Below are 25,851 nucleotides of genomic sequence, written 5' to 3' on the forward strand. Positions count from 1 at the left end.
TTTTCTATCATGAACAAACCGAATTAAATGATACACTTCTTTATGAAACACAACAACAAGACCCAGTTTTTAGACAACTTATTCTATGAAAACGCTACAAAAACCCCCCATCCCCTCACTAACCATTCTTGCAAACAAAGGAATGCTACACTACTATAGACGTTTTCCGAATTTAAGTATTAACGAATCAAATAATGTCTTGTACTATGTGCAAGAAACAACACCGCCAAAAATTTGTTTACCTCTTTCTCTTCTTTTAGTATTATTTTAAGCCGCACACTCTCACGATCTCTCAGCTCATCTTGGTCGTGAAAAAACATACGCGACGATTACAGAAACCTACTACTTTCCTAATACAAAAACATGGATAGCAATACTTACACAAGATTGCTTGAATTGCCAAACGAGCAAATCCATGCCAAACCACATCTCAGGCCACAACACCTATTTACGCAGCCACCAACATACGATCGACCCTTTTCGACGGATAACCATCCCTGTACTGACCCCTCGCCTGGAGAAGACCAAGAGTCACAGCGCACGAGATTTATCCCGTTCACTCCTCCCCCATACAGGCTTCGCAATCGCCTGCTCGTCACACCGCAAGTTCCTCACGAGGCCCACAGCCCTCATCCTCTCGTGGAAAAAGAAATCCCTTTTCGCCGACAAAAGGCATCCCCTACAAGTCACAGGGACCCAATTTCCGATACTCTCCAAGGAATTCATGTGCCGGAGCGCATCAATTACACCTCTACCCCACCTCAACATACTCTCAAACCATCAGCCAGTTCTTGCTCTCTGGAACAACTCGAAAATAAGTATGCTCATGAAGGAAGGGATAGAGATCTCCCACTCGAATGTGCTCACTTTCCCCTCAATCCCGGATTCAGGGAACGATTTTGGCATCTGTCCAAGCACTTCATTGCTCTTGCAGGTCGCCCAAATGACTACCTTAACACCTTTTTCACCCGTGACACAGCACTGTATAAGATATATGCAAAATACGACCCCTTCTACCTCCAATTTGGCTTCCTTCATCCCACTCAAAAACACAAACCACAAGGTGAACAGGGTGAAAATGCTGCACACTATGCATAACTACCTCTTTGTACAGAATCACTTCCAGCACACCAATCCAATTATACACATGAATTCACGTCTCCAATATGCTAACACAACGCTCACGTCACCTTATTATATGAACTACAGCTATATTATAAAACCAAACTTTTGTAATGGCACCCTGCGTAAATTCGATTCAATCAAATCTATTTTCTATTCTCCCCACCCTACCCCAAAACAAATCGCCCCATCATTGTTCCAATAGAATATTTACTGAAGATTGGGATCAGTTCTTTTCTTCTTTCTCCCCGGTCGGGACCTAATTAGAAGGCATTAATATTTTGACTAATAAATTTAATAGTGAAATAGCTCACACAGTAGCTAAAAGATGGATTTCCACCAGAAGGTAAGCTGGTAAACCCGACTGGTTCAACTCTTGTACCAGATGGAGACGAATAGAAATCTCCTTGTGCAAACCAGATAGAGATTACGGACTAAAAGCGATCCTCCGACTGGGAACAAATCCTCAGTACAATGACAGTGAGTGCCGGTCGGCATACTCTCAACAGGACTGACGTTACTGGCCAATTCACCTGGCACCATCACTGGTTCTACAATCAGATGAACCTGTTACTGACAACACCACTCACTATTTCACGGACAAGGATCTCAGACGACGGCACAAGCCCTAACTACAAATTCGGAAGAGGACACAACTCTCCACTTTTTTCACCCGCCTTTTCAACAAAGATGGCACATCCAGTATACTTCTGCTCAATTTCACAAATTCGGATTTGAAACTCTCAACCCCGGATGGATGTAGCAGTAGAAATACTGGATGCACATCTCCAACCAATCACAGACTGAGAAGACACTATTCTCTTTTATATAGAGAGAACTGAACTTGCTAGAGTCAGTCTTTAGTTAGAATACACCATGTGTATATCTCTGATTCTGGCGCTAAGCTTCTTAACCAGCGTAATAATTGAAGCTCACTTAATGTGTTTTATAGAGTCGGTTAGTCTTGGAGATATAGGTAAGCCTACTTCGCGCGCAGAAATAAGTAGCTCTAGCTTTTTATAATTTAAGGCTGTAAAAGGGGCCCACCTTGGGTCTGCCTTAACTAATGTTGATTTATTCATTATTGCTTTTACACAAAGTTTATTCTGTTCGATGTGGCATCGGTCTGTCTCATAACCACTTGTGGTCTGATAAGTCTGGACAATATCTAGTAATTATTTTAACTAGTATTATTTTTTTGTTTTTAACCTTTACGGAGGGATAATAGCACCGGATTTAGCTCTAATCATAGAGTTCGAACACCCTATCTGGACTGATTAAATCCCAGAGGTACAGCCCATGACAAGGCCTTTCCTCTGCAAGTAATTTAGTCTTGATATGAACACTTTTGTAAGTATCTGTTGAATTTTAGCAACTAGTAATGTAGTGTAAACCAATACAGCAATTTTGTTACCAAAACAGCATTGGTCTTTCAATTGATTGCTTTTTAACTAAAAAATAGTCAAAGTTGTTCGAGCTGACTGTTGCGCCCAAAACCTAAATATGCGTTCGGTCTGACCCAGGATCTAGATTGGGTCTGTTAGGTCTGTCCCAGAAAGATCAAATTATTTCGGTTCGGCTGATAGCTGACTATTTGTCTGATCCCTTCCCCCTTTGCCCGTGACCCACGAAAGTCTGGTCCATAACCGTTCTGTATCGAGGACCTCACCCTGGAAGAAATTGAGACTCTACTAATGATAATTTGCGCGAGACATACACAGAGAAGAACAAAGTTAATCTAGAATCTACTTCCGAAAAAAGCTGATATTATTTTAAAAGAAATCTCCGATGTGAACTTATCTCACAATTAGCAAAATAATGATTTCTACGAGCACTTAAATGCGAATTACTTAAACAAGATCAGTTTCCACACGAGTTTATCAATTGAATAGTACTTTGTAAAACCTAAATCCTTAATAGTTATTATGCGCTAACCCGGGTTGACCACAATAAATGAAACCTGCCAACCATAAAACGCCGTTTACGGATTTTATGGAAACTTACTAAACATACAACAATCATAAAATACAAAGGTACAAAGGACCACCCGTAGTTCCCGAACAACGTTTCAACGCATGAAATTTCAAAATTCTGTTTTTTACTTAGAATTAATGGCCCTTTTATAGTTGGTAAGATGAGTGAACACGAGAAGTCAATTATAAAATATTGTTCAATCATCTAAAACGTTATAGACGAAATACTCCGATCATCACATATTCATTCTCGATTATATATTTGGAAGTTGATAATCAGTCACATCCTTGATCCAGTTTTAGCCAGACGTTGTTAACAATGATTTGTTGCCAATGATCCGTTATGAAATCAATCAGTATTTCAACAGCTTTTTTTCCACTAAAGTTCATGGAAATCACCTTTTCTCTCAAAATGTCAAGCTTCATGGATTCAAAAGGTTTTGATAAATCAAGAAGAGCAGCTGTTATGATTCTGTTATTGTCAATAGCCAGTCGAAACGATTCGGTGTAATACAAAAGAGCATCAATTGTTGAATAGTTGTTTATAAAACCGAATTACGTTTCTGAATAGCAGCATTCGTTATGCAAACACTCAACGATCTGTTTTTGCAGCAGTTTCTGAAAAGTTTTAGATAGAGAAGATGTCACTGAGATAGGCCTATGGTTTTCAAGGTTGTCAGGATTATCTTTGTTTTACAGAGGAGTGACATATGAGGTTTTAAGGTTGTTGGTAAACTTTTTTTTCACTGGTGAAATTGTTAATCTCGTTCGTCAAGTGTAGTACAATTTTATCACAACCATTTTTTAAGGCGAATGGATATATACTTGAGGGTCACATTGGTTTTTGACTATTTAGAGGATTTAGTTCTTTTTTAGCTCCAATTCTGTAATGAATCGGAACTGCAAGGTATTGAAGAATTTGCTGCTGCTAGCGTGTTTGTTTACCTAACAGAAGAATTTACCTAACCTAGAAATTTTATAATGTAATAAGTTTACCATTAATTATTTTTCCGACACGTAATTACCAAAGTAATCTCTTAGGCGAAAAATTTCTGTTAATATTTTTGTTGAGTTTCTCATAGAATTCAGAATTTTCCATTTTTCTTTTGAGGAAATTGAGATTCGAATACATTCTTTACCAAGATTCATTCGACTTTAACAAGAACGTCTGACCCATACCCGTTCTGCGTCGAGGACCTCGCGCGGGGAGAAATTGAGACTCTACTAATGTTAATTTGCGCTAGACATACACAGAGAATAACAAAGTTCATCTAGAATCTCCTTCCGAACAAAGTCGATATTAATTTAAAAGAAATCTCCGGGGCGGATTGATCTCACAATTAGCAATATAAGGATTTCTCACGAGACTTAAATGCGAATTACTTAAACAAAATCACTTTGCACGCGAGATCATCGACTGATTAGTAATTTTCTGAAACCTAATTCTCCTATAGTTAGTATCTGTTAACCCGGGTTGACCACAATAAAAGAAACTTACCAATCATAAAACGCCATATATGGTTTTTATGGAAACTTACTTAACATACACCGATTATAAAAATTGTTGAGTTTGGCTGGCAAACAGTACAAAGAACCACCCGTAGTTCCAAAACAACGTTTCTATGCATGAAATTTTAAAATTCTTTACTTTACTTATAATTGTCCTTATAATTATAAAATCAAATATAAAATCAATTATAAAGTCAATTTTAAAATCTCGTTCAATCATCTAAAACAGTTATAGACGAAATACTCAGACGATCATATTCATTCTCCATCATTATCGGAAGTTGATAATTCGAAAAATCCTCCTCAAATATTGGGACCACATACTCCAATGACTGATTACGCTGCATTTGATTCACAAACGAAGTCACCATTAGATGTCTGTTGAGATCCGATGAATTCCTGGAAACAAGATTGCATTATTCTGTTTTACTCCCTAGTTGAGGGAGGTCGGCTTTTTGTAAAAACTATAAACTCAGTAAAAACTGTAGTCCGTATCTGTTTCAATTTATAGCAACGTGTAAGTATACTTACAAAGCCTTACAGAGTGAGAAGCGAGAGTTTAGGCGGCAATGTTTTTTGATGCTCTTTTACTGGTTTTTTGTCTGATGTTAATGACGTCAAAATCGCTTCGTAATTGTTCAACAATTGTCCAGATAACCTAAAGATAATAAGCCGAAAACAAGCTTAATCGATAGATATCGTGGTTATTTTTACTTAAAATTAGGTTAATTGAACGTTTTCGGAACTTTCTACGTATATTAGAACGTTTTATACGCATTTAAGTTCAAATATAAATTCTCAATTCTGATTGGCTAATAAATCGTTCAATTACTACGGAACATCCTCCGGCCCGGAAGAAGATGTTGGGAAAATTGGTACAAGTTTTAAAGCGGGCGGACGAGTAAACCCGTTGACGTGCATAAAACAGAGCAGCGCGCGACGCTATCGGAGCCGTAACGGAGTTCTACAATCCGAGACCCTAGGGTTGATTTCCTCAACTATCCATACCAAGTCACCGGCCGTAAGACCCTAAATATCTAAGACTAACGCGCAAAGGGGTCACAAAAAAGTGCGGAGGGTTATCGCGCTGCGCGAAGGAGTCACAAACAAGGGCGGCGCTTATCGCGCTGAAGAAAGAAACAGACAAACATACAAATGAACATGTAAATGCAAAAGAAAGGGGGAAACAGAGAGGACTGGGGGTTAATGTGCTGCAGCCCAGTAGTTTTTATACCCTCAGTAGCAAACTATGTGTTGTTTTATAGCTCAATTTTATGTAGCACGTGGACCTGAGCGGTGGCATATATGAAAACTAAGCTGAGTCTGTGTGTATATGTTTGTGTATGTTTGCGTGTGTGTATGTTTGTGTATGTATGTGCGTGTGTGTGTATGTGTTTGTACGTGTGTGTGGGTGTGTTTGTGTGTGTGTGTGTGTGTTTGGTTGACTTGAACTTTTGCGTGATCTAAATGACCTTTTGTCCACAATTTGAAGCAGCGGAACTTAATTAACGCCAGTTAACGACTTAGTCAAATCAGAAGTGCCTCATATGCTGGTTATATATTTTTCACTCTAATTCTTAGCTGTGGTCTATATAAGACCTAATAAATTTATTTGAAGAGCCTTAATTGTAACCTATGGCTTTTGAAACGTTCGCTTATTTCAACTTTGTGGGACACGCTATAGAAATCTTGAGACGTAATGCAAAAGTTGACATACAGTAAGTCCCATAAAGTTGTGTGTGCGTTTGTGTAAGTTTGTGTGTATGTGCGCGCGTGTGTGTGTGTATGTGCGTGTGTGTATGTGCGTGTGTGTGTATGGGCTTGTGTGTATGTGTATGTGCATGTGTGTGGGTGTGTATGTGTGTGTATGTGCGCGTGCGTGAATGTGTGTATGTGTGTATGTGTGTGTGCGTTTGTGTGTGCTTGTGTTTGTGTGTGGCTGAGTGGGTTCCGCAATAAAAACAATGAGATGTAGTCGCTAAAGAATGATTTTCTACAGAAAATGGTTGCAATTGTTGCGTTTTTCTCCGGTGAAACCATATTTGGCCACTAAGCTGTGCGTCTCATCTTGCTGTTGTGAGTCTGTGGTATATTTGGTGTGGTGAGTGTGTGTGTGTGTCATTTTTTTGACATATAATAGTTTTTTTCAAAAATTTCAATTCTATTGGAAGGAGTTTTTGAAGAGTTTTTAGATGTTTATATTTACATTGGAATCAAAAAGAAGACTTCTTCGGGGCTTTAATCAAATGAGAGAAGCAATTCTAAAATGACTGTAACTCATAAAAACGTAAGCTGTCAGAATGACAAAAAGTAGTTACTTAGTTAATCTTTTAAAAAATTCAACATTTTTTCTGGCGAAAGATGTAACTATAAACAAGACAAAAACACGACTTTGAAAAGAATACTTTTGATCGAGAATGGGATAGCTATTTATTAACTCACTCATGTATTTTGCAAAAAAAAATTTGTTCAAAAAACCATTGACTCTTGCAACTAATTCGAAGAAATTTTATGCTTTCAAGTTCTGTTGTTCCATCTGAGTTACATTAAAAAATGGCTCAACAAATGAGCTCTTGTTGAATTCTGTTTTTGTACAATGGACTTTAAAAACAGCTTAGTTTGTAATGTATAGAAACTAAGAATTGATGGTACTATTCAAAGTATTCAAGATCATTTTGAGAATTTTTGATCCCATGTAAGTCCCTCCAACCTATCTAACCTACCCCCTCCACCAACTAGCCTCCCCCAACACCACTCCATCTACCCCCCCCCACCTACCCCCCCCCCCCCACCTACTCACCCCCTACTTGCCAACATTTCTCACTGAAAATTGATTTTATCCCACTGATATCGTTTCTTTAATTTTTTTTCAAATTTCTGAAATAGGTGGGGTTAGACAAGAGTTTTATTGCACGACTGTTCGAGTTGTTTCCGATTTTCTACCGGCTTTGTTTTCTCTTCCTGTTATTTTTTAACCAGATGTCTTACCCGTTCCAAGCGGCTTGTTGTCTTAAGTAGTCTCTTGCACTCTCTTCATCGATTGGTCTGAAGCGAAAATTTGTTCATTCTTAAGGCGAAAAAATCGGTTTGTGAATTTGAGTGCTTTTTTATTTAAATTCATCAATGAAATGTGCTTTACTCTGCTGAAGTGTTATGCAAAAAAATTTTTGCATTTGTTTTATCTATGCACAAAATAATATTAGCTTGCTGTAATTTGCATTTCGACTAATATTAAGAAATAATCGATTACTATAAAACTACTATAAATTTCTCTTATGATGATCAAGATGAACAGTTTTCTTTAAATGCCCTGAATCCATTTTTTGCTAAAAATTGGGAATAATTTGTTGAGTATTTGGCAATTTTATTGAAATTGGCACCAAATATGTTGTTTTGGCCCGTTTTGTCCCACTTGTCTGGAAAGAAAGACCTAAAATTCCAGGGCACAATTTTCTTGTAAAACATAAGAGCTGTTTTTACCTTTACACCTTGAGAAAGTGTTCTGAAAAAAATTCCCGACTGGTGGCTAATATAAACAAATACTAATACAACGAAGCTCGCTAATGTGTGCAATGTCTGTAATTGTCGACCGAATGAGGAACAGAAAGAAAACCCCAAATTTTCAAGTATTTTTTAAGAGAAATTTGGTGAATGAACAAAAAGATTGCTTCCAAGGCATGAAACTCAGTGTAGTAAAAAACGGCATTAGATTGATGATATCTGCCATTATAAAGCAAACGAGTCAAGACGGACACCGAAATCAAACAACAATAACAACAAATGTTAATTACATCCAAAACTTTATGTTCATTTCGATGAACTATCGAGCTTTGATTTTCTGTGAACGTTGGGATAACTTCCGTTGCTGTCTTCCCTTTTCCCGTAGACTTTGCTATTTCTTCTCTAGATCTTTTATCTAAAACATATTTAAAAAATTCATTATAATTCAGTTTTACCTCGAGAGATACAAAAAATTTGCTTAATCGTTGAATCCAGTTTGCTAAAAACTGAGATTGAAATTTGGAGTATACGGTAATTTTATTGAAATTTGCACCAGATAGTCTGTTGTGGTCCATTTTGCCGCACTTGTCCGAAAAGAAAGACCTAAAAGTTCATGGCACAGTTTTTTAATAAAACATGAGAGCTGTTTTTACTTCTACGCCCTTAGAAAGTGTTTTGAAACATTTCCCGGACTGGTGGCTAATTTAAACTTATACTCAAACAATGAGGCTCGTTAATGTGTTCAATGTCTTTTATTGTCGACCAAATGGGGAACAGACAGAAAACCTCCAAAAATATTCAAGTAATTTTCAAAAAAAAAATTGGTTAATAAACAAAACGATCACTTCCAAGGCCAGAAACTCAGTGTAGTAAAAAAAACACATCAGATTGATGAGATCTGCCTTTATAAAGAAAAACGAGTCAAAACGGACCGCAAAATTAAACAACAACAACAATTATTAATCACATCTAAAACTTGTAATTGCCAAACAAATAACTTGTAGCCAAAAAAACTTGTAATTCACACAAAAAGGTATGGGACCAGTCCATAAAAAACAAATAACCAAGCGAAGCCAAGCAAATGACTTTTAATTCACAAGAAAAGATATGGGACCAGTCCATAAAAACGCTCGGTAACAATTGTACAAAACAGAATAGAAACAGCAAAGTTAAAAGTTCGCTTATATTTTTTTAAAAAATTTTTTTCGAAAAAAATGGAAACAATTAGATATCAACTGAAATCATCCAAAAGATTTACGATCAATTTTTATCAATAATCATTTTTTGCGGTTACACAAAGAACAACACACAGAGACAACAATCAAAGTTCAATTAAAACATGAGAGAAAACACTGTCGAAGCTGTAGAGCCATTTTTGGCCCTCAAAATATGTTTGATTGCGCCTTCTTTGAACGTCAAAAATGTGATATGTGACCTCTGATTACTGTGGCTTGGTAACAAGTAGACAAAAAAGTAAAATTTTTGTTTTTTTTTGAAAAAAAGAAATAGTTTCAAAATCATGAATGAACATGAATACAAATGAAAAAAAATACAAATGAAAAAATACAAGAATGAAAACAATTAAATATATTTGTTTATTTGTCCAAAGGAGGCCCTTGAGACTTGTAATTATTCGCAATATGTCTTATCTCTACAAGAAAAACGTCAAATATGACAAAAATCGAGAATTGCTTCACCTTCTTTTGCTAAAAACCTTGGTGGAAGACAGTAAAAAAATACCGAAGTCTTTAAAAACATTAGATTTTGTACACTTTGACCTTGCTTTGACGCAAACAATGTCACATAAGACCTGTATTCAAAAAAACTAGGTGATAATTAGACAGTAAAACAACAAAAAAAAACAAAGTAAAGAAGTTTTTTTCTGAAAAGAATTGTTTGCAAAGTCATGAAACCCATCAGCTATCTACTAAAATTAGAAAATCGGCTCATCTATTCCTCCATAAATATACAATGAGACCTGTCATTATCCCGGAAATTTTGTACAATTAAAAAGGCAAAGTAATAACGACAGTTAAAGACAAAAGCAAGAAAATCCAATCAAAATCTTATAGAAAGTGGTCTCGATTCCGTTAAAACCATGATCTATACCTTTCAAGATTTTGATATTTTCTATTGTGCTGAATTCGGACCGCCAAAACCAGAATAAAAGCACTGTCAATAATGTGATAATGTGACAAAAAGATAGAAACGCGAGAAATGGGCAATTGCCTAAAATAAAAAAAAAATGGTAAAATCTAGTTGTGTCAAATACAGAAAACCATAACTTACGGCTAAAAACACCAATAAGGATTATATTTTAATTCAATAAAAAAGAAACATTCCTTTTTTACCGACTCTAAGCTACAAGTGAACCACAATAAGGAAAAATTAGCAGCAAAGTTCAGTAAGCCAGTGTTCATTTAAAAACCAATTTTTTTAAATGTCAAAACGACCAAAAGCGTTCGAATTAAAAAAAGTACATTAATTTTGGAGCTGTTCATTTCAGGAACCAATTGAACCTATCAAACCGTGAGCTATGATTTGAATTGTTCTCTTCTTTAATCAATATAATAGAAGTCATTTTTACTCTTGGAACAATTTTTTGATTTTAAGAGTCCAAGATTAGTAATTAACTGGCCTTGCTAATGCTGGTCTTCCAACAGGAACACTTAACTTATTGTAATAGATATAGATAAATTGATAGTTAAAAATTATATATAAATGCTGCGTTTTTGATAATTATAAAGTAAAGTTAGCAGAAAACGGCAAATATTTAATTACAGAGCACTTTGAATGGAAGTTGAAGTAGGACTAGCCCCCTTTTGGAGTTTCCGAAGATTGTGTTAGTGGTTTATGGGTGTGTATTTTCGGCAAATTTAATCAAAGTGTGACCATGTTGTATAACCTTTGACCTCTTTTCGACCGTGCTGCATGACCTTTTGATATTCTTCAATTTTAGTTTCACCAAAAACACAAAACATGGACTTTAGAGAAAGGCACAAACAAACTTCATTTAAAATTCTAGATGATAACTTTTTTTTCTAAATTTATCTCAATTTAGTTTTTAAAAAAATTGGAAATTTTTGAGTTTTTGTTCCCTTATTCGTAGTGTTTTTGGGCTTTGTCTGGATAATGACAAGTTGCGACGTGTTTTTCAATTAGACCCAAACAAACCTGTTTAATTTTTTGCATTTGATAGTTTTTGCTTCTCTTGACTTCATCAACTTGAAGTCTAATAAAGGAATATTTGTAGTATAGAGAACTTTTGTAATCAACATGTTGTCTAAAGGGAAAATTGAGCCTTATTTCTTGCTTTTACATGTCAGTTCACATAGTTTTGCTTGAAGAAAGCCTGGAGTTTTTCCGGCAAACAATTATTAAAACTTTTTAATGTTTACAGTTGATATCTTTTGGTTTTCATGACTTGATTTTCACTAACTTCAGTTTCATAAAAATTAGTGAAACTTAAGATTCTTGAACTGATTTGATGTTCTTTTTGCTTTTTAGAACTAAGGCTTTCCTTTGAGATATTGACAAAATTAAAACCATCTCATTCGGATTTCTGCCAGTCTTTTAAAACCCATCTAGTTTTGGAATAATAAAGTTTAGACAAAATTCAATAGCTCGAAACAACAACATCATTACCGAGGCTCGTTTTCATAACTAGCTTTTCATATCATTTTCAGCGCACAAAAATTTACTGAAAATTGACGTTCTTTGTGGAATGATAATCAGCAAAAATCATATTAATTTGATGATTGCTGCATATTTAATTTCGGACCTTTTCCGTTTGTGCCCCCCCCCCCCCCCCCCCTCTGTACGTTATGCACCCCCCAGTTACAGAGCACGTGTCATTACATAGTAAATCATTATTAAAAAAATGGCGCGTGCGTCCGGGGGGTGCAGATATTATGCGCCCACTAAGCTGGGGGGGGGGGCACAAAAGGAAAAGATCCCAAATAACTAATCAACAATCTTTGATCACAAGCAATCATGTTCTGGAATCCCATTCGACTACAATAATCAAATTTTCGAGGTAAATAAAATAGCCACAAAAATCCCAACTTATTAAACCCAACCTACATTAACAAATTCCTGGAAAGAACGAACAGCGAAAATGCATTAACTTATGGATAAATTTTTAAACTAGTTTTAATTGATCAATTTCCTCAATAACTAAGCCATGTTAAAATTACGGCTCCAATTTAGTAAATCTTTAATGAACTTCAATTTTCTATCTCAGCCGATTTTAATTCCAGATACGAAAGGATTGGTCTTTCCTCAAGTGAACTATTTCTTTTTGCAGAAAGTCATTCTGAGACGCAAAAGCATTAAATTAAAAAAAAAATCAATCAAATTCTTAAAACCGAGTGCAGCAAAAAACTTAGAAAGTAAGCATGAAAAACGTAAAAAAATGATAAGACTGAGTGAGATGGAACGTCTATGTATAAGTTAGAGACTTCTGTCGCCCGAGGGACTTAGTGCCCTGACACGAGGGTGCTTACTTTTTTTTTGGCAACACAGAGTAAAAACTGACATTTTTGCTAGTGCGAGAGGGTGACTAAATAGGGCGAGCGAAAATTACTTTCTGACAAATTTATATTACCACGTTTTTTCCACGAGAATTTCCAGGACTTCATCGCAAACTAATTTACTGGCTATTTTTTTACCCGTCAGTCTCTAGATAAAACATAAACCAACCAATGTCAGTGGGAAAAATTGGTCTCAAATGACAGGCGGCTCATTTTAATTCAAGGGCTGTAGCCTCGATGGAATTTTCTTTATGGGTGTAAAAATATCAGACGACGGCAGGCTTCGAACACCGACCTCCTGAGGTCGATTCCTTCACCTCGACGGAGGTATTAACCACCCGGCTATCATGGCCCTGTCACTGTCTCTCTGACAATTGGTTTTTTTTTCAACAAAAAAATGTGAGAGCAATTGAAATCAATTAAAAATCAAGACGTACACAAACGGAACATACCTGCGTTGTTCTCCGACAATTCTGTTTATGTAATCTGGAGCGCTGGTCACTGTGCTAAATAAAAAATAATTCTGAACATAACAGTCATTTGTAGATTATTAGGCATTAAGTGTGATTTCTACTACTGCATGTGGGTTAACGAACCCGAGCGTAATAGACATTCAGTACTGCACCATTTTATCACCAAAGTATTTTGACGATTCGGTACCGCCTAATTGAATCCTAAAGGTATCTTATCAAACATTATATATATTTTCAGTTGAAACACGGATACGTCTTTTCTTCTGAAAATAGATTTGATATGATGTTTTGTGTTTTTCAAAATGTTCATAGAATTTGCTTCATGAAAAATAACGAAAAATTTTAAATGAAAATGTAAAATTTTGGATGCTGCACCAGAGGCATGACAAAAGCCAGTTAGACCGTTGAAAACAAGGTTCAGCAAGTTAAACCAAGCAGATAAGAGTTAAATTCCTGACAAAACCTGTTGAATTTAACGATAACAGAATATCGCATCCGCGACCCAAGTCGGTCTGGCCAATACCTGTCTTGGGTCGCGGACTTCATCCTGGGGAATTAGTATTTTTTCAAGTCCCGAGAGTTATTTTGCAGTTACTTACTGCTATGATATTTTCGCTATTATGATATATTTCAGATGTGGAGATCTTTCAAGAAAAATCTTTCACAACTTTCCTGGAAACTGCGCACAGAACTGAATTGACAATGTCCCGGGTCGAATGTCCTCCCTAAAATCCTCCCATTTTGATGTAAGAATGGGGGTAATTTGTCTATGGGGGGTAAACTGATGAAAGAGTGTGGATGAAATTGCCATGTAAGAGTCGGCTGCAATGGGCTGCAACGGGAGGACTTTTCAGGAATTACCCCCTGACTGAAATTGCCATGTAAGAGTGGGCTGCAATGGGCTGCAATTGGAGGAGTTTTCAGGAATTACCCCCATGACTGAAATTGTCATGTAAGAGTGGGCTGCAATGGGCTGCAATGGGAGGACTTTTCAGGAATTACCCCCATGACTGAAATTGTCATGTAAGAGTGGGCTGCAATGGGCTGCAATGGGAGGACTTCTAAGGAATTAACCCCCTGACTGAAAATGCCATGTAAGAGTGGGCTGCAATGGGCTGCAATGGGAGGAGTTTTCAGGAATTACCCCCATGACTGAAATTGTCATGTAAGAGTGGGCTGCAATGGGCTGCAATGGGAGGACTTTTCAGGAATTACCCCCATGACTGAAATTGTCATGTAAGAAAGGGCTGCAATGGGCTGCAATGGGAGGACTTTTAAGGAATTACCCCCCCCCCCCGAATGAAATTGCCATGTAAGAGTGGGCTGCAATGGGCTGCAATGGGAGGACTTTTAAGGAATTACCCCCCATGACTGAAACTGTCATGTAAGAGTGGGCTGCAATATGCTGCAACGGGAGGACTTTTAAGGAATCAACCCCCCCCCCCTGCATGAAATCGCCGTGTAAGAGTGGGCTGCAATGGGAGGAATTTTAAGGAATTAACCCCCTGACTGAAATTGCCATGTAAGAGTGGGCTGCAATGGGCTGCAATGAGAGGACTTTTAAAGAATTACCCCCCTGACTGAAATTGCCATGTAAGAGTGGGCTGCAATGGGCTGCAATGGGAGGAGTTTTCAGGAATTACCCCCATGACTGAAATTGTCATGTAAGAGTGGGCTGCAATGGGCTGCAATGGGAGGACTTTTAAGGAATTACCCCCCATGACTGAAATTGCCATGTAAGAGTGGGCTTCAATGGGCTGCAATGGGAGGAGGGGTGAAAATGAGGTAAGAGTTGGGCTGCCAAGGGGGTTAAAATGGTGTAAGAGTGAGGGGGTAATTTGTCCAGAGGGGGTAAAATGAGGTAAGAGTTGGGCTGTCAAGGGGGGTAAAATGGTGTAAGAGTGAGGGGGTAATATGTCCAGAGGGCTAAGATGATGTAGGAATTGGGCTGCCAAGGGGGGTAAAATTGTGTAAGAGTGAGGGGGTAATTTGTTCAGAGGGGGTAAAATGAGGTAAGAGTTGGGCTGCCAAGGGGGATAAAATGGTGTAAGAGTGAGGGGGTAGTTTGTTCAGAGGGGGTAAAATGATGTAAGAATTGGGCTGGCAAGGGGGATAAAATTGTGTAAGAGTGAGGGGGTAATGTGTCCAGAGGGGGTAAAATGAGGTAAGAGTTGGGCTGTCAAGGGGGGTAAAATGGTGTAAGAGTGAGGGGGTAATTTGTCCAGAGGGGTAAAATGAGGTAAGAGTTGGGCTGCCCAGGGGGGTAAAATGGTGTAAGGGTGAGGGGGTAATTTGTTCAGAGGGGTAAAGTGATGTAAGAGTTGGGCTGCCAAGGGGGGTAAAATGGTGTAAGAGTGAGGGGGTAATTTGTTCAGAGGGGGTAAAATGATGTAAAAGTTGGGCCGCCAAGGGGGGTAAAATGGTGTAAGAGTGAAGTGGTAATTTGTTCAGAGGGGGCAAAATGAGGTAAGAGTTGGGCTACCAAGGGGGGTAAAAAAATGGTGTAAGAGTGAGGGGGTAATTTGTCCATAGTGGGTAAATTGTGGTAAGAGTTGGGCTGCCAAGGGGAATAAAATGGTGTAAGTGTGAGGGGGTAATTTGTTCAGAGGGGTTAAAATGATGTAAGAATTGGGCTGTCAAGGGGGGTAAAATTGTGTAAGAGTGAGGGCAAATTTGTTCAGAGGGGGTAAAATGATGTAAGAATTGGGCTGCCAAGGGGGGTAAAATGGTGTAAGTGTGAGGGGGTAATTTGTTCAGAGGGGTTAAAATGATGTAAGAATTGGGCTGCCAAGGGGGGTAAAATTGTGTAAGAGTGAGGGGGTAATTTGTCCAGAGGGCTAAAATGAGGTATGAGTTGGGCTGCCAAGGGGGGTAAAATGGCGTATGAGTGAGGGGATAATTTGTTCAGAGGGGGTAAAATGATGTAAGAGTTGGGCTGCCAAGGGGGGTAAAATGGCGTATGAGTGAGGGGATAATTTGTTCAGAGGGGGTAAAATGATGTAAGAGTTGGGCTGCCAAGGGGGGTAAAATGGTGTTAGAGTGAGGGGGTAATTTGCTCAGAGGGGGTAAAATTATGTAGGAGTTGCGCTGCCAAGGGGGGTAAAACGATGTAAGCGTGAGGGGGTAATTTGTTGTGATGGGACAATTCTAACAATTATTATTTATATAAATAGACCGTCAAGAATTGGACAAGCATCGATGGTCTGGAGGATAATGCGACGCAGCTGAGGGTTCAGAGGTTGTGGGTTCAAGACTGGCAGTCTTCAGGTATGGGGGCTAAACGATTGAGGGGGTTAAATGATGTAAGAGTTGGGCTGCCAGGGGGGTAAAATGATGTAAGAGTTGGGCTGCCAAGGGGGGTAAAATGACGTAAGAGTGGGGCTGCAATGGGAGGATTTTTTTAGGAAAATGCAGCTCAAAACTCTTACGTCTTTTTGGGCTGCATTGGGCTTCCAAGGGGGGTAAAATGGTGTAAGAGTGAGGGGGTAAAAGACAAATTAACCCCCCACTCTTACATCTTTATTGGTCTGCCAAGGGGGGTAAAATTGTGTAAGAGTGAGGGGGTAAAAGACAAATTACCCCCCAACTCTTACATCGTTTTACCCCCCTTGGCAGACCAAAATAGATGTAAGAGTGGGGGGTTAATTTGTCTCTTACCCCCTCACTCTTACACCATTTTACCCCCCTTGGAAGCCCAATGCAGCTCAAAAAGACGTAAGAGTTTTGAGCTGCATTTTCCTAAAAAATCCTCCCATTGCAGCCCCACTCTTACATCATTTTGGGCGGAAAAATTCAACCCGGGCTGGATTCCCTTTTCACCCTCACCCTCCCCCCCCTCTAATCATACTACATCAATCGACCTACTACAATTAAAAAGAAAACAATTAGAAATTTTTGGGATCGCTTCAGTTTGTGCCCCAACCCCCCCCCCCCTTACCAGCTCAATTAGAGTGCACTGTGATTGCACCGTCCAAGCGCACGTGCGTTACTGGTACATTAGGATTTACCAAATAAAAGAACGTATAATAATAAATAATAATAATAATAATAATAATAATAATGAATTTCAGTAAACTTGGTTTCACCAAGCCTAGTAAGTCCCTAACGGGGCTTGAATTTGGTTTTCTCAAACACTGTCCATCCATGGTACAATTTGTAATTAAAATTCTTTTTAGCTAAATAGAATAGATATTCTTTGACTTCTTTTTGGAATTTGTGAGGACTTGAGCATGGGCTATAGTCGGGAAAACCACGCGCCAATGACATCGAATTGTTGAAGTTTGTAACTCGGTGGAAAAAATTAGATCGGCAACGCGGGCGATTGCATTCCTTTGAGTATAAAAATATTTTCTAGTTTGATCGTGTTTTCGGATGTCCATTCCATATTTGCCAAAATTGCTCTGCCTCAAGTGGAAGTTTTCTTGTCAAAAATTTTGTTCAAAACTACGAGATCCAACAAGACAAGCTGATATGTGATCGGAAGTAAATTTACTAATCGAAGGCAATTACTGTATTCTTTATCAGTAAAATGACTGTTTGATTGTATCCATTTTAAAAATTTTCTCTGAAGCCTTTCCATTTGCCTGACAATAATTTTACTGGCATAACAAACATTTGATCCATAAAACAAGATTGACATTATGTTAGTTTTGACTAGGTTGCATTTAATTGACAATTTTGTTTCACTTGGTGTTGATCTCTTTAGATAAGCAAGCTCCTGATTTTCTTTTAGTAGAAAAAAACTTGAATGATCATCCATGACAAATTTTCTAAAAAATAAATGCCCAGGTCTTTCAGGTGTATTTCCTATGAGATGGTTCTATTGCTGGAAAAACACAAAATTTGTTTGTTTTGAATTTACATAAGTAATATTGCACGTTTTTAATTTTATCGAAATTGAAGTTTAACCAATTCTCCTTGCTCCAAACAATAGCAATTTCAATATCTCTTTCTAGCTGCATTTTATTGTCTACAGTGTTGACAATTTTTGTGTCATCCGCGTATAAGAAGCGTTCATTGACAATTATTTCGGGTAGGTTGTTTATATAAACGGAAAAAAGAAACACTGTAAAAATTGACCCTTGAGTCCCACCACAGATGATTGGTCGAATGTCCAATTTTCCGCAAGATATTACAACTCTCTGCTGTCGATCAGTTAAGTATGACGCAAAAAAACCTCAAGAAAGCACTATCAAATCCCATTCGACATAATTTTAGAAGTATGATATTATAATTGATTGTATCAAAGACCTTGGCTATGTCTAGATACACTGTTATTGGCATCTTGTTTGCTTCAGATAACTCATAAAACCTGTTGCAGTAGAGAAGCAATTGAGTGATGGATGAACAGTTTTTCCTAAAACCATGTTGCTCTCCGCAAAGCTCTTATTTTAGAAAGATCGGGAACTGTTTATACACCATACGCTCAAATAGTAGTGACAAGGAGCTATACATCGCAATCGGTCGGTAGTTAGTGATAACTAATTTGCTACCGCTTTTGAAATGGGGTCGTACATGCACTTTTTTCCACAAACTGGGAAACTCACATTAGGGTGAAAGAAATACCAGTTGTTTTCTGAATATTTATCCTAAATCAAGAGTCATAAATCATCAAGAGTTGTTACTCCTTAAAAAATTTGATTTCGGACTCCCAAAAAAGATGGTGCCTTAAAAAAAAATAAAATGCAAATTTAAAGGACAGGGTGTTCACAAATAAAAAAACACCTACAAAGATGAACGCAAGAACTGTGGTCAGCTTTCAAAGAAAAAGAGACAATACTTACGGAAATGAAACGCTTAAATAAGGACAACGAAAACCTATGGATAAGGATGTGAGTATTGAGATCACGAGAGTGTTCTTTGGAAAGAAAAAATTGAAATAATTATGAACTATAAGATGAGTTAAAAAACCGAAAAAGACGAAGCAGAGAAGCTAAAGAAAGAGAATGATTGATTTCAGAGAAGAAGGGAAAAAAGCAAGACTGGAGTTGTCGGGTGGTAACTGTGTCACTAACATTAGGCAGTTGGAAATGCTACAAACAAGAATTGACAGTGTCTAATCCTCAGTTGTTACCGCGGAAAAACCGCAAAGCCAATTTCAGAAAAAAATCACGAAGGAGGGTGGTTTTTGGTAATTTTTGAATCTCTTTCCCATATTTTCAAAACAGTTGGTACTGTTAGCCTAATTTCTATTCCTATTCTATTTACAGGTACTGGTGTACAACTTATCTTTTACAAAATTTTAATACTGCACTTGGACGGGCCATTTCAGAGAAGTTAGAGGTGTAACAACCCAATTTTCTGGAGAGTTATTTCGCTTAGTTTGTTTCCATTTTCTAGCGTGGCAGTTAAGAGCTCGTTTGTCGTTCTCAATTAGTTCAATAAGTTTATACAAATCAGAGACTGAACGCTTATGGGCAACATGTGGCGCAAACCCCAAGAAGAGGACAAACGTTCAATGCCAGATTGTAAATAATTCTCACTAACACTCTTCTGATTTCTGACTCAATATTAAGCCGGCTTTCAAATAATTTCTCTAAATTCGATTCTTACTAAAAGCAAAACTTAGAAAACAGGATGAATGTAAAAAAACTTTAAATAATGAGACTTAGATTTTTTTACAACCTTTTTTTTGGTAGAGCACAAGTCAAGCTCATGCACATAAAAGGAATTGAGGTTAAATAAAATCAACGGGTATGGTTGTTAAAACACCACAAAAGTATTAAATAGTGATGAAACTCAGCCCAGGTACGCGTAAACTATTGAACTGTTTTTTATCACAAAAAGAGCTCGATGAGGCAGCTAAAAAAGATCTTTAATTAAGCTGATGTTCAGCTGAAAAAGTAAAAATATTTTTCAAGAAATCATTAAGCATGTTTCGTTTGTGCCATAAAACTTGTTTGGGTACTAAATTATAATTTTGTAGAGCGTAGTATAGGTTCAAAAACGTTTTTTGTATTTTTGAAGAGTTTTCTTAGAAGTCAAAGTTGATTTAAAGAAACATTACATCAGAAAAGCTGATGCAAATATCAATTTGTGGGCTAATTCATCTGCAGAGTCTTTCAAAGAGCAGCATAACGATTTAAGTGATTGTTTTGTCGTGTTGCTGTGCCAAAATTAATAAATAAAATAGCATTTTCTGAAAATGAGTGTTGGGTTCAAGCGCCCAGGGGTCCAAGATTTAGTTGTCTTAGGCTCAGTCGCCAAATATGCACACCAAAGTAATAATAATAACAAATTGTTTCCTGGTGCCACAAATACAAGCATCATGGATTATATAAGGTTTTGTTATAGCGAAATGTAGCACGAGAGAGGACACTATTAGATCGTTTGGTCCGTTTTCAAGTGCCTATTTCACTGGAGGTTGAATTCTAACTATGACTGCTCATGCAGATCTTTATTTTATATTTTAAAAAAATATATTTTAAAATAGAAAAAAGTATACTGAGAGGTGATAAAAAAACATTACGTCACCCTCCTCTCTAACTTTTTGTTGCTAGTCAGTTCATCCATTGGAATGAGAAACATGTGGTTGGTATCATTAACTAAATTTATTAATTTATACTAGAATACCGCTCTTTGACGCATTATTAGGATTGAAACAAAGCCGTTAACCAGCTGAAACCAAACCATTAATAATGAGCGTAGAAGGCAGTAATTTAATCAGCTTAATTTTCAAGTGTACTTAATTTTGCAAGCGTTTATATAGCTGACCGACGATGAAAATTACATCAGTAATGTTTATACTGCTTTTAAAAAAACATGTTCATTTTTAATATAATTTTGATATCAATAAATTATTACGCTAAAATCATAGTTTCAACGATATTTTCCATAACGTTTAAACAAAAACAAAAAGATTTTTAGCATATTCGTTCTTTGATATCAAAGTTATATCAAAAATGAACATTTTTTCATACTCTTTCTTCTCTTACCTGCATGTACCATCTACACATTAGTTATGTCATGTGTTCTATATTAATAGTAGCTGTTATTGACCATTTGAGGCAATAGAAATTGTCAAAATGTCATTGACGTAAAAGACAGCAATAATACTGGATAGCAAAAGTATTGTATGTTCAGTCTTATAATTCTCATTGGGAGTATCAAAGTATACAAAAATAACGCACATCTTTAAATTATTGATAGTTAATCATTTGTCATTTTCAATCTGCATTTTAGAAACATTGTCATTATCAAGTAAATGATCAAATCTGGAAAAAAAAGTAAGACGAAATAAAGCAACTTTATTGCTTGCTTTTGAAGGTTAGGAGATTTATCTATCTTTTGAGCAGAATTGGTTATTTGTTTTCGTTGTCCAATTCGAGCGGGATTCAGTTTGATTAGATCTCTTCTAGACAAACCTCTGCCGCCTCCCGCATAGCTCGCATAGAACTTTTAATATCTGAACTGCAGGCTTGGAAATTTTAACGAGGGTTCCTAGAGTAAACTCAAGGAGGGGGGGGGGGGGGGGGAGGAAAAAGTTCGCGGTTTAAAAAAAGTTTTTTATACCTGTTTTCGTGATCTGGTACTATTATGGGGTTCATGTATACGGACTCTTCAGCAGTCTCCATTCTGAAATAAAAGTTGTATTCTCACTATCCCATTGTGAACTTTTTCCTAGGCTTCAATATTTGGAGCCTTTTTAAAAACTACCCGGGTCGAGACCGAATGGTTAAATTGTAAGAACTTGCAAGTTTCTTGCAAAAGATGGTTAACTTGTAAGATTTTGCAAGTTTCTTGCAAAGGATGGTTAACTTGTAAGAACTTGCAAGTCGAATGGTTAACTTGTAAGAACTTGCAAGGCGAATGGCTAACTTGTAAGTTTCTTGCAAGTTCGTTCCGGTCGAGCACAACTCTTATTGGTTAATTCAATTTAACATTCAGTCATTTACCGTAAGAAGCGCGTGGGAGTTAGTTGCTCTGTTTGGATAACATAAAAAAATTTGCCCTAAGCAGACAAAATGATTTTGTTTTAATATTATCAATTCAAGAGAGTTCCTTGGGCAATTCCAATAAAAACTGTAGATCTCAATTAGCTTCCTCACGATCGGTTTTTTTAAAAATGTTCCCAATATATTTACTTTGATTGAATTTTCAAATTCATATGTGAGTATTTTCTCAAAATAATTTAGTGGCCTTTTATACCCTTTTTTACAATTCAGTTCACACTTTTCCCAGATTCTTTAATTTCCAAACATTCGTTTACATTCATGTCTTGCAACGCTTTATTTACGGTTTAGTGCGTATGAGCGTGCGTGTGTGTGCGTGTGTGTGTATGTGTGCGTGTATGTGTGTGTGCGCGCGTGTGTGTGTGCGCGCAAGTGGTGTGTGGTGTGTGTGCGAATGGTTAACTTGTAAGTAAATTGTAAGTCGAATGGTTAATTTATAAGAGCCTTGTAAGTCGAATGGTTAACTTGTAAAAACTTGCAAGTCGAATGGTTAACTTGTAAGAACTTGCAAGTTTTTGGAAGAAAAACTTGCAAGGCAATGCATCGCCTTGTAAGTTTCTGCCAGAAACTTGCAAGTTCTTACAAGATAACCATTCGGCCTTGACCCGGGTATGATAAATAATTTCAATTTCAATAGCGAAGTGAAAAAGAAAACCCTGGAAAAAAGCACTCTAAAAATTATCCCTATATGCTGATTCACTGCTTACGTTTTGTACTGCTATCGAAATATTTCTCTTTTTGGCATCGAATTTTGGCTTTCCTGTTCGAGGCTTCGATTTTATGAAAAGAGGGTTCTCTACCGAATATCAAAATTGCGAATGGAGAAGAATTCCGTCTTCAGTCTTCGAAACGATTATTTTTATTGAACGCACAATGGTATTGTTGTTCTACACATTATTTGTTAATTGGATTCCTTAGTTTTTTTTCGTGGGTAAAGTTCATATTAAGAATTGATTAACGTTTGTACGTTACTCACCCACAGGTAAAGGGCACGTGCCGTTATATAGTCAACCGTTATGTAAAATTATGGCACATGCCTTTGTGAAATTTTTTTTTGCACAATTAATACCCCAAACCTCTCACCTAGAAAATTTAGATATAACGCAACGTTTCAAAGAAAAAAAGTTGAGAGCAGAAAATGGTTTCACGTTTGTTCAGCTATGGCTAAGTTTGCACCTGTGTTATTTATTTGAGAGAGAAAAAGAAATGTCTAAATTGTGATCTTGTAACAACTTATATTTAACTGTGTAACTTGGATAAAGTTCATCAAAACAACAATGGAACTTCTGGTAATTGAAAATTTTACTGTACTTGAGAATCTTAGAAAGGTGAGAAGACTAGTGTAGGAATTAATGGGGAAAAATGTTTTTGAACTGTGATTTTAATTAGGGTTAGTGTTGCCTCAAAATTTGAAATTTTTCTTAGTTAAACTAAAGGGTGCTAGCTTTTTTTTCGCCATTGACTATATTTAAGAACAAATTTAAGAGCATATTTTTCAGTTAGGCGAGCTCTAAAATTTCTAAATGTTGATAAATCTGCTTTTTCATTAATTCCAGGATATTTACACTTTTCAATGACTCCACACAACATATTAAAAGATATTGGCTTGTCAGAAGTCAAGGAAAACTTAATATAAAAATAATTCCGGTTAAGTCCATGAAATTAATTTTTGCGGTTCAAACGCCCATCGAGTAGCCCAACGAATAATGGCAATTAAGAATGGGTCTTTTGAATTTTGGTATTTATAAATTAGGTATCAAGCAGAAAAAAGGAAGAAAATTGCCCAAGATTTGTTTTATATTTCGACTCAATGGAACTGTGTCGTTGGGAAGTGGTTACAAACGAGAGATTTGATAAAAAAACTATTTGTCAATTGATGTGTTTTTTCTTCCTACAACTGGACGTTAATTTCATTGAAAAAAATTTTATTGTTTATGTGGTCAAAACTAAAAGATGATATAAAAATGTGTGATCAAGGATTGCCAAATTATGACACAAGCTTATCGAAATTGTAAAAAAATGCAAATCAATTTTTTTTCGGTTAAGGCTGCTGATTTACGCAAGACAGTATTGGAGATAAATTGATTATTTGCAAAACTCAAAGAGCCAGGATTGAACTTTTCTATGAACGAATTTTATCCAAAAATAAAACGGTCCAAAATTTTTTAGCGTTTTATGGACAAGTTTGGACAAGTTTTGTAACAGCATTTTTACGGAGAATTTGTTAGCCGGGATTGGTCCGTAAACATTTTTAATGGCGTTTTATGTTAAGTAGGGAAAACCTGAAGGTAAATTACACAATTTTTAAAATTTCAAGCACAGAAACGACGTTTCGGAACTGAAGCTGCCTCTTTAGACTGTTTATCTGCCAAACTCAAAGGTTTCCAAAAAAACTTTCAGATTGCATTTTGTGGTTGGTAAGTTTCTTTTCAGGTGGTCAATCCGGGAATACAAGCACGACATTAAAATTTTGGAACTGTTCGCCTAGTAATATTGATGTATTAGTTGTATTAAATTTAAACCTAGCTATTTTAGTATTTTTTTCAAATGCCTATTCACAAGCATTCATAACGGAAAATATGCAAAAATTTACCTGTTTTGTCTCCTCTCTTTTGACCTTTTGACGTGTTTCACTACTACAATTAATACAATCAGAAAAACAATGACAACGCCCAATCCAATCCCAACGTACAGCCACACAAAAGAAGATCCGCTCCTTTCCCCTGTCTCTTCTTCGTTGTCCGAAACTGTTGCTAAAATAAAATTTTGAAACCAGCTATAAATCTCAATAATTGAAAAAAAAATGAATTTAGAAATGAGCAAAGAACTCGCTGTTTCAATTTTTCTGAAATTTCAAAAACGTGTCCTGAGCTTTTAAGTAGTGCGTAACAGATCATTCTTACGGTAGAAGAATTGCCCCTCATGAACTCAGCCATACCGGACAGATTGGCGGAAAATAGCAGCAATTGATTCCCATCACCAAGATGGAAATTAAAAAACATAAAACAAAAACAGATAAAAATTTATTGCTTTCTCGCCAAATACACCAGTTATTTTGATTGCATTTGTTAGTTGGGCTTACTGCTGCATTTCAGTTATCAAATATGTTTTTTCCAAACATGAGAGGGCAGCGTACTCGTAGACTAAATGTCTAATGGCCTGGATTCAAAAATCTTTTTTAGATTTCACCTAATCAGTAGGGACAACAAATTTTACGCCAATGTTTTTAGCACTCTAATGTTTTTTCGCCCAATGTGTGGGTGCATCAACTAAAATCAAATCAACGATGGTGCTTGCGCGAGCATAAATTGGGCTGAATTTGGAAAAGATCATCAACCGAAAAGCAACAGAAGGTATCCAGAAGAAAGTATTAAGTGGGGAGAACAAAAGCATATTGTAATAGAAGCCTACTTTTTTGTTGAAACTGACTGCAGATACTAGATTAATTAAACCGCTAATCTCTTGTGTCGATTAATAAAATCATGATAACCAAGTTAATTGTCAGTTGATTTTGTATTACTTTTAAAATCGGACTTGGCTACTAAAAAAGCATGAACCAAAACAAAATAACGGGCATTTAAAATTAGACTTGATGGGGTTTGCACGTTTCTATTTCTGATTTTTGTCTTCAACAGTGACTGAGTTGATTTCAGATTAACGTTAAGCAAAATTAAGAGAAAATGGCTAAAGTAGAGGTAAAGCGAAATAAAATACCACTTCAAGGATTAAGAAAAACAGCAGGAAAAGAGTTGATTGTAATTTCAAAATAATTTTGAGCAAAAAAATCTGG

The 25,851-nt window shown here is 36.7% G+C and overlaps 1 protein-coding gene across 1 annotated transcript; it reads right to left on the minus strand.

The window, feature by feature from the left end:
- Window positions 1-1,491: 1,491 nt before the first annotated feature.
- On the minus strand, window positions 1,492-24,763 carry LOC142354556 (uncharacterized). The gene is made up of 6 exons (XM_075406879.1): window positions 24,655-24,763; window positions 21,622-21,684; window positions 13,090-13,143; window positions 7,593-7,649; window positions 4,855-5,003; window positions 1,492-1,673 (listed from the first exon to the last, which is right to left on the minus strand). Exons 2-6 carry the CDS (start codon window positions 21,681-21,683, stop codon window positions 1,492-1,494), a joined length of 504 nt encoding a protein of 167 aa, XP_075262994.1. The 5' UTR covers window position 21,684; window positions 24,655-24,763.
- Window positions 24,764-25,851: the final 1,088 nt, after the last annotated feature.

The sequence above is a fragment of the Convolutriloba macropyga genome, chromosome 15 (genome assembly GCF_964194025.1).
Source record: "Convolutriloba macropyga chromosome 15, txConMacr16.3, whole genome shotgun sequence".
NCBI lineage: Eukaryota > Metazoa > Xenacoelomorpha > Acoela > Convolutidae > Convolutriloba > Convolutriloba macropyga.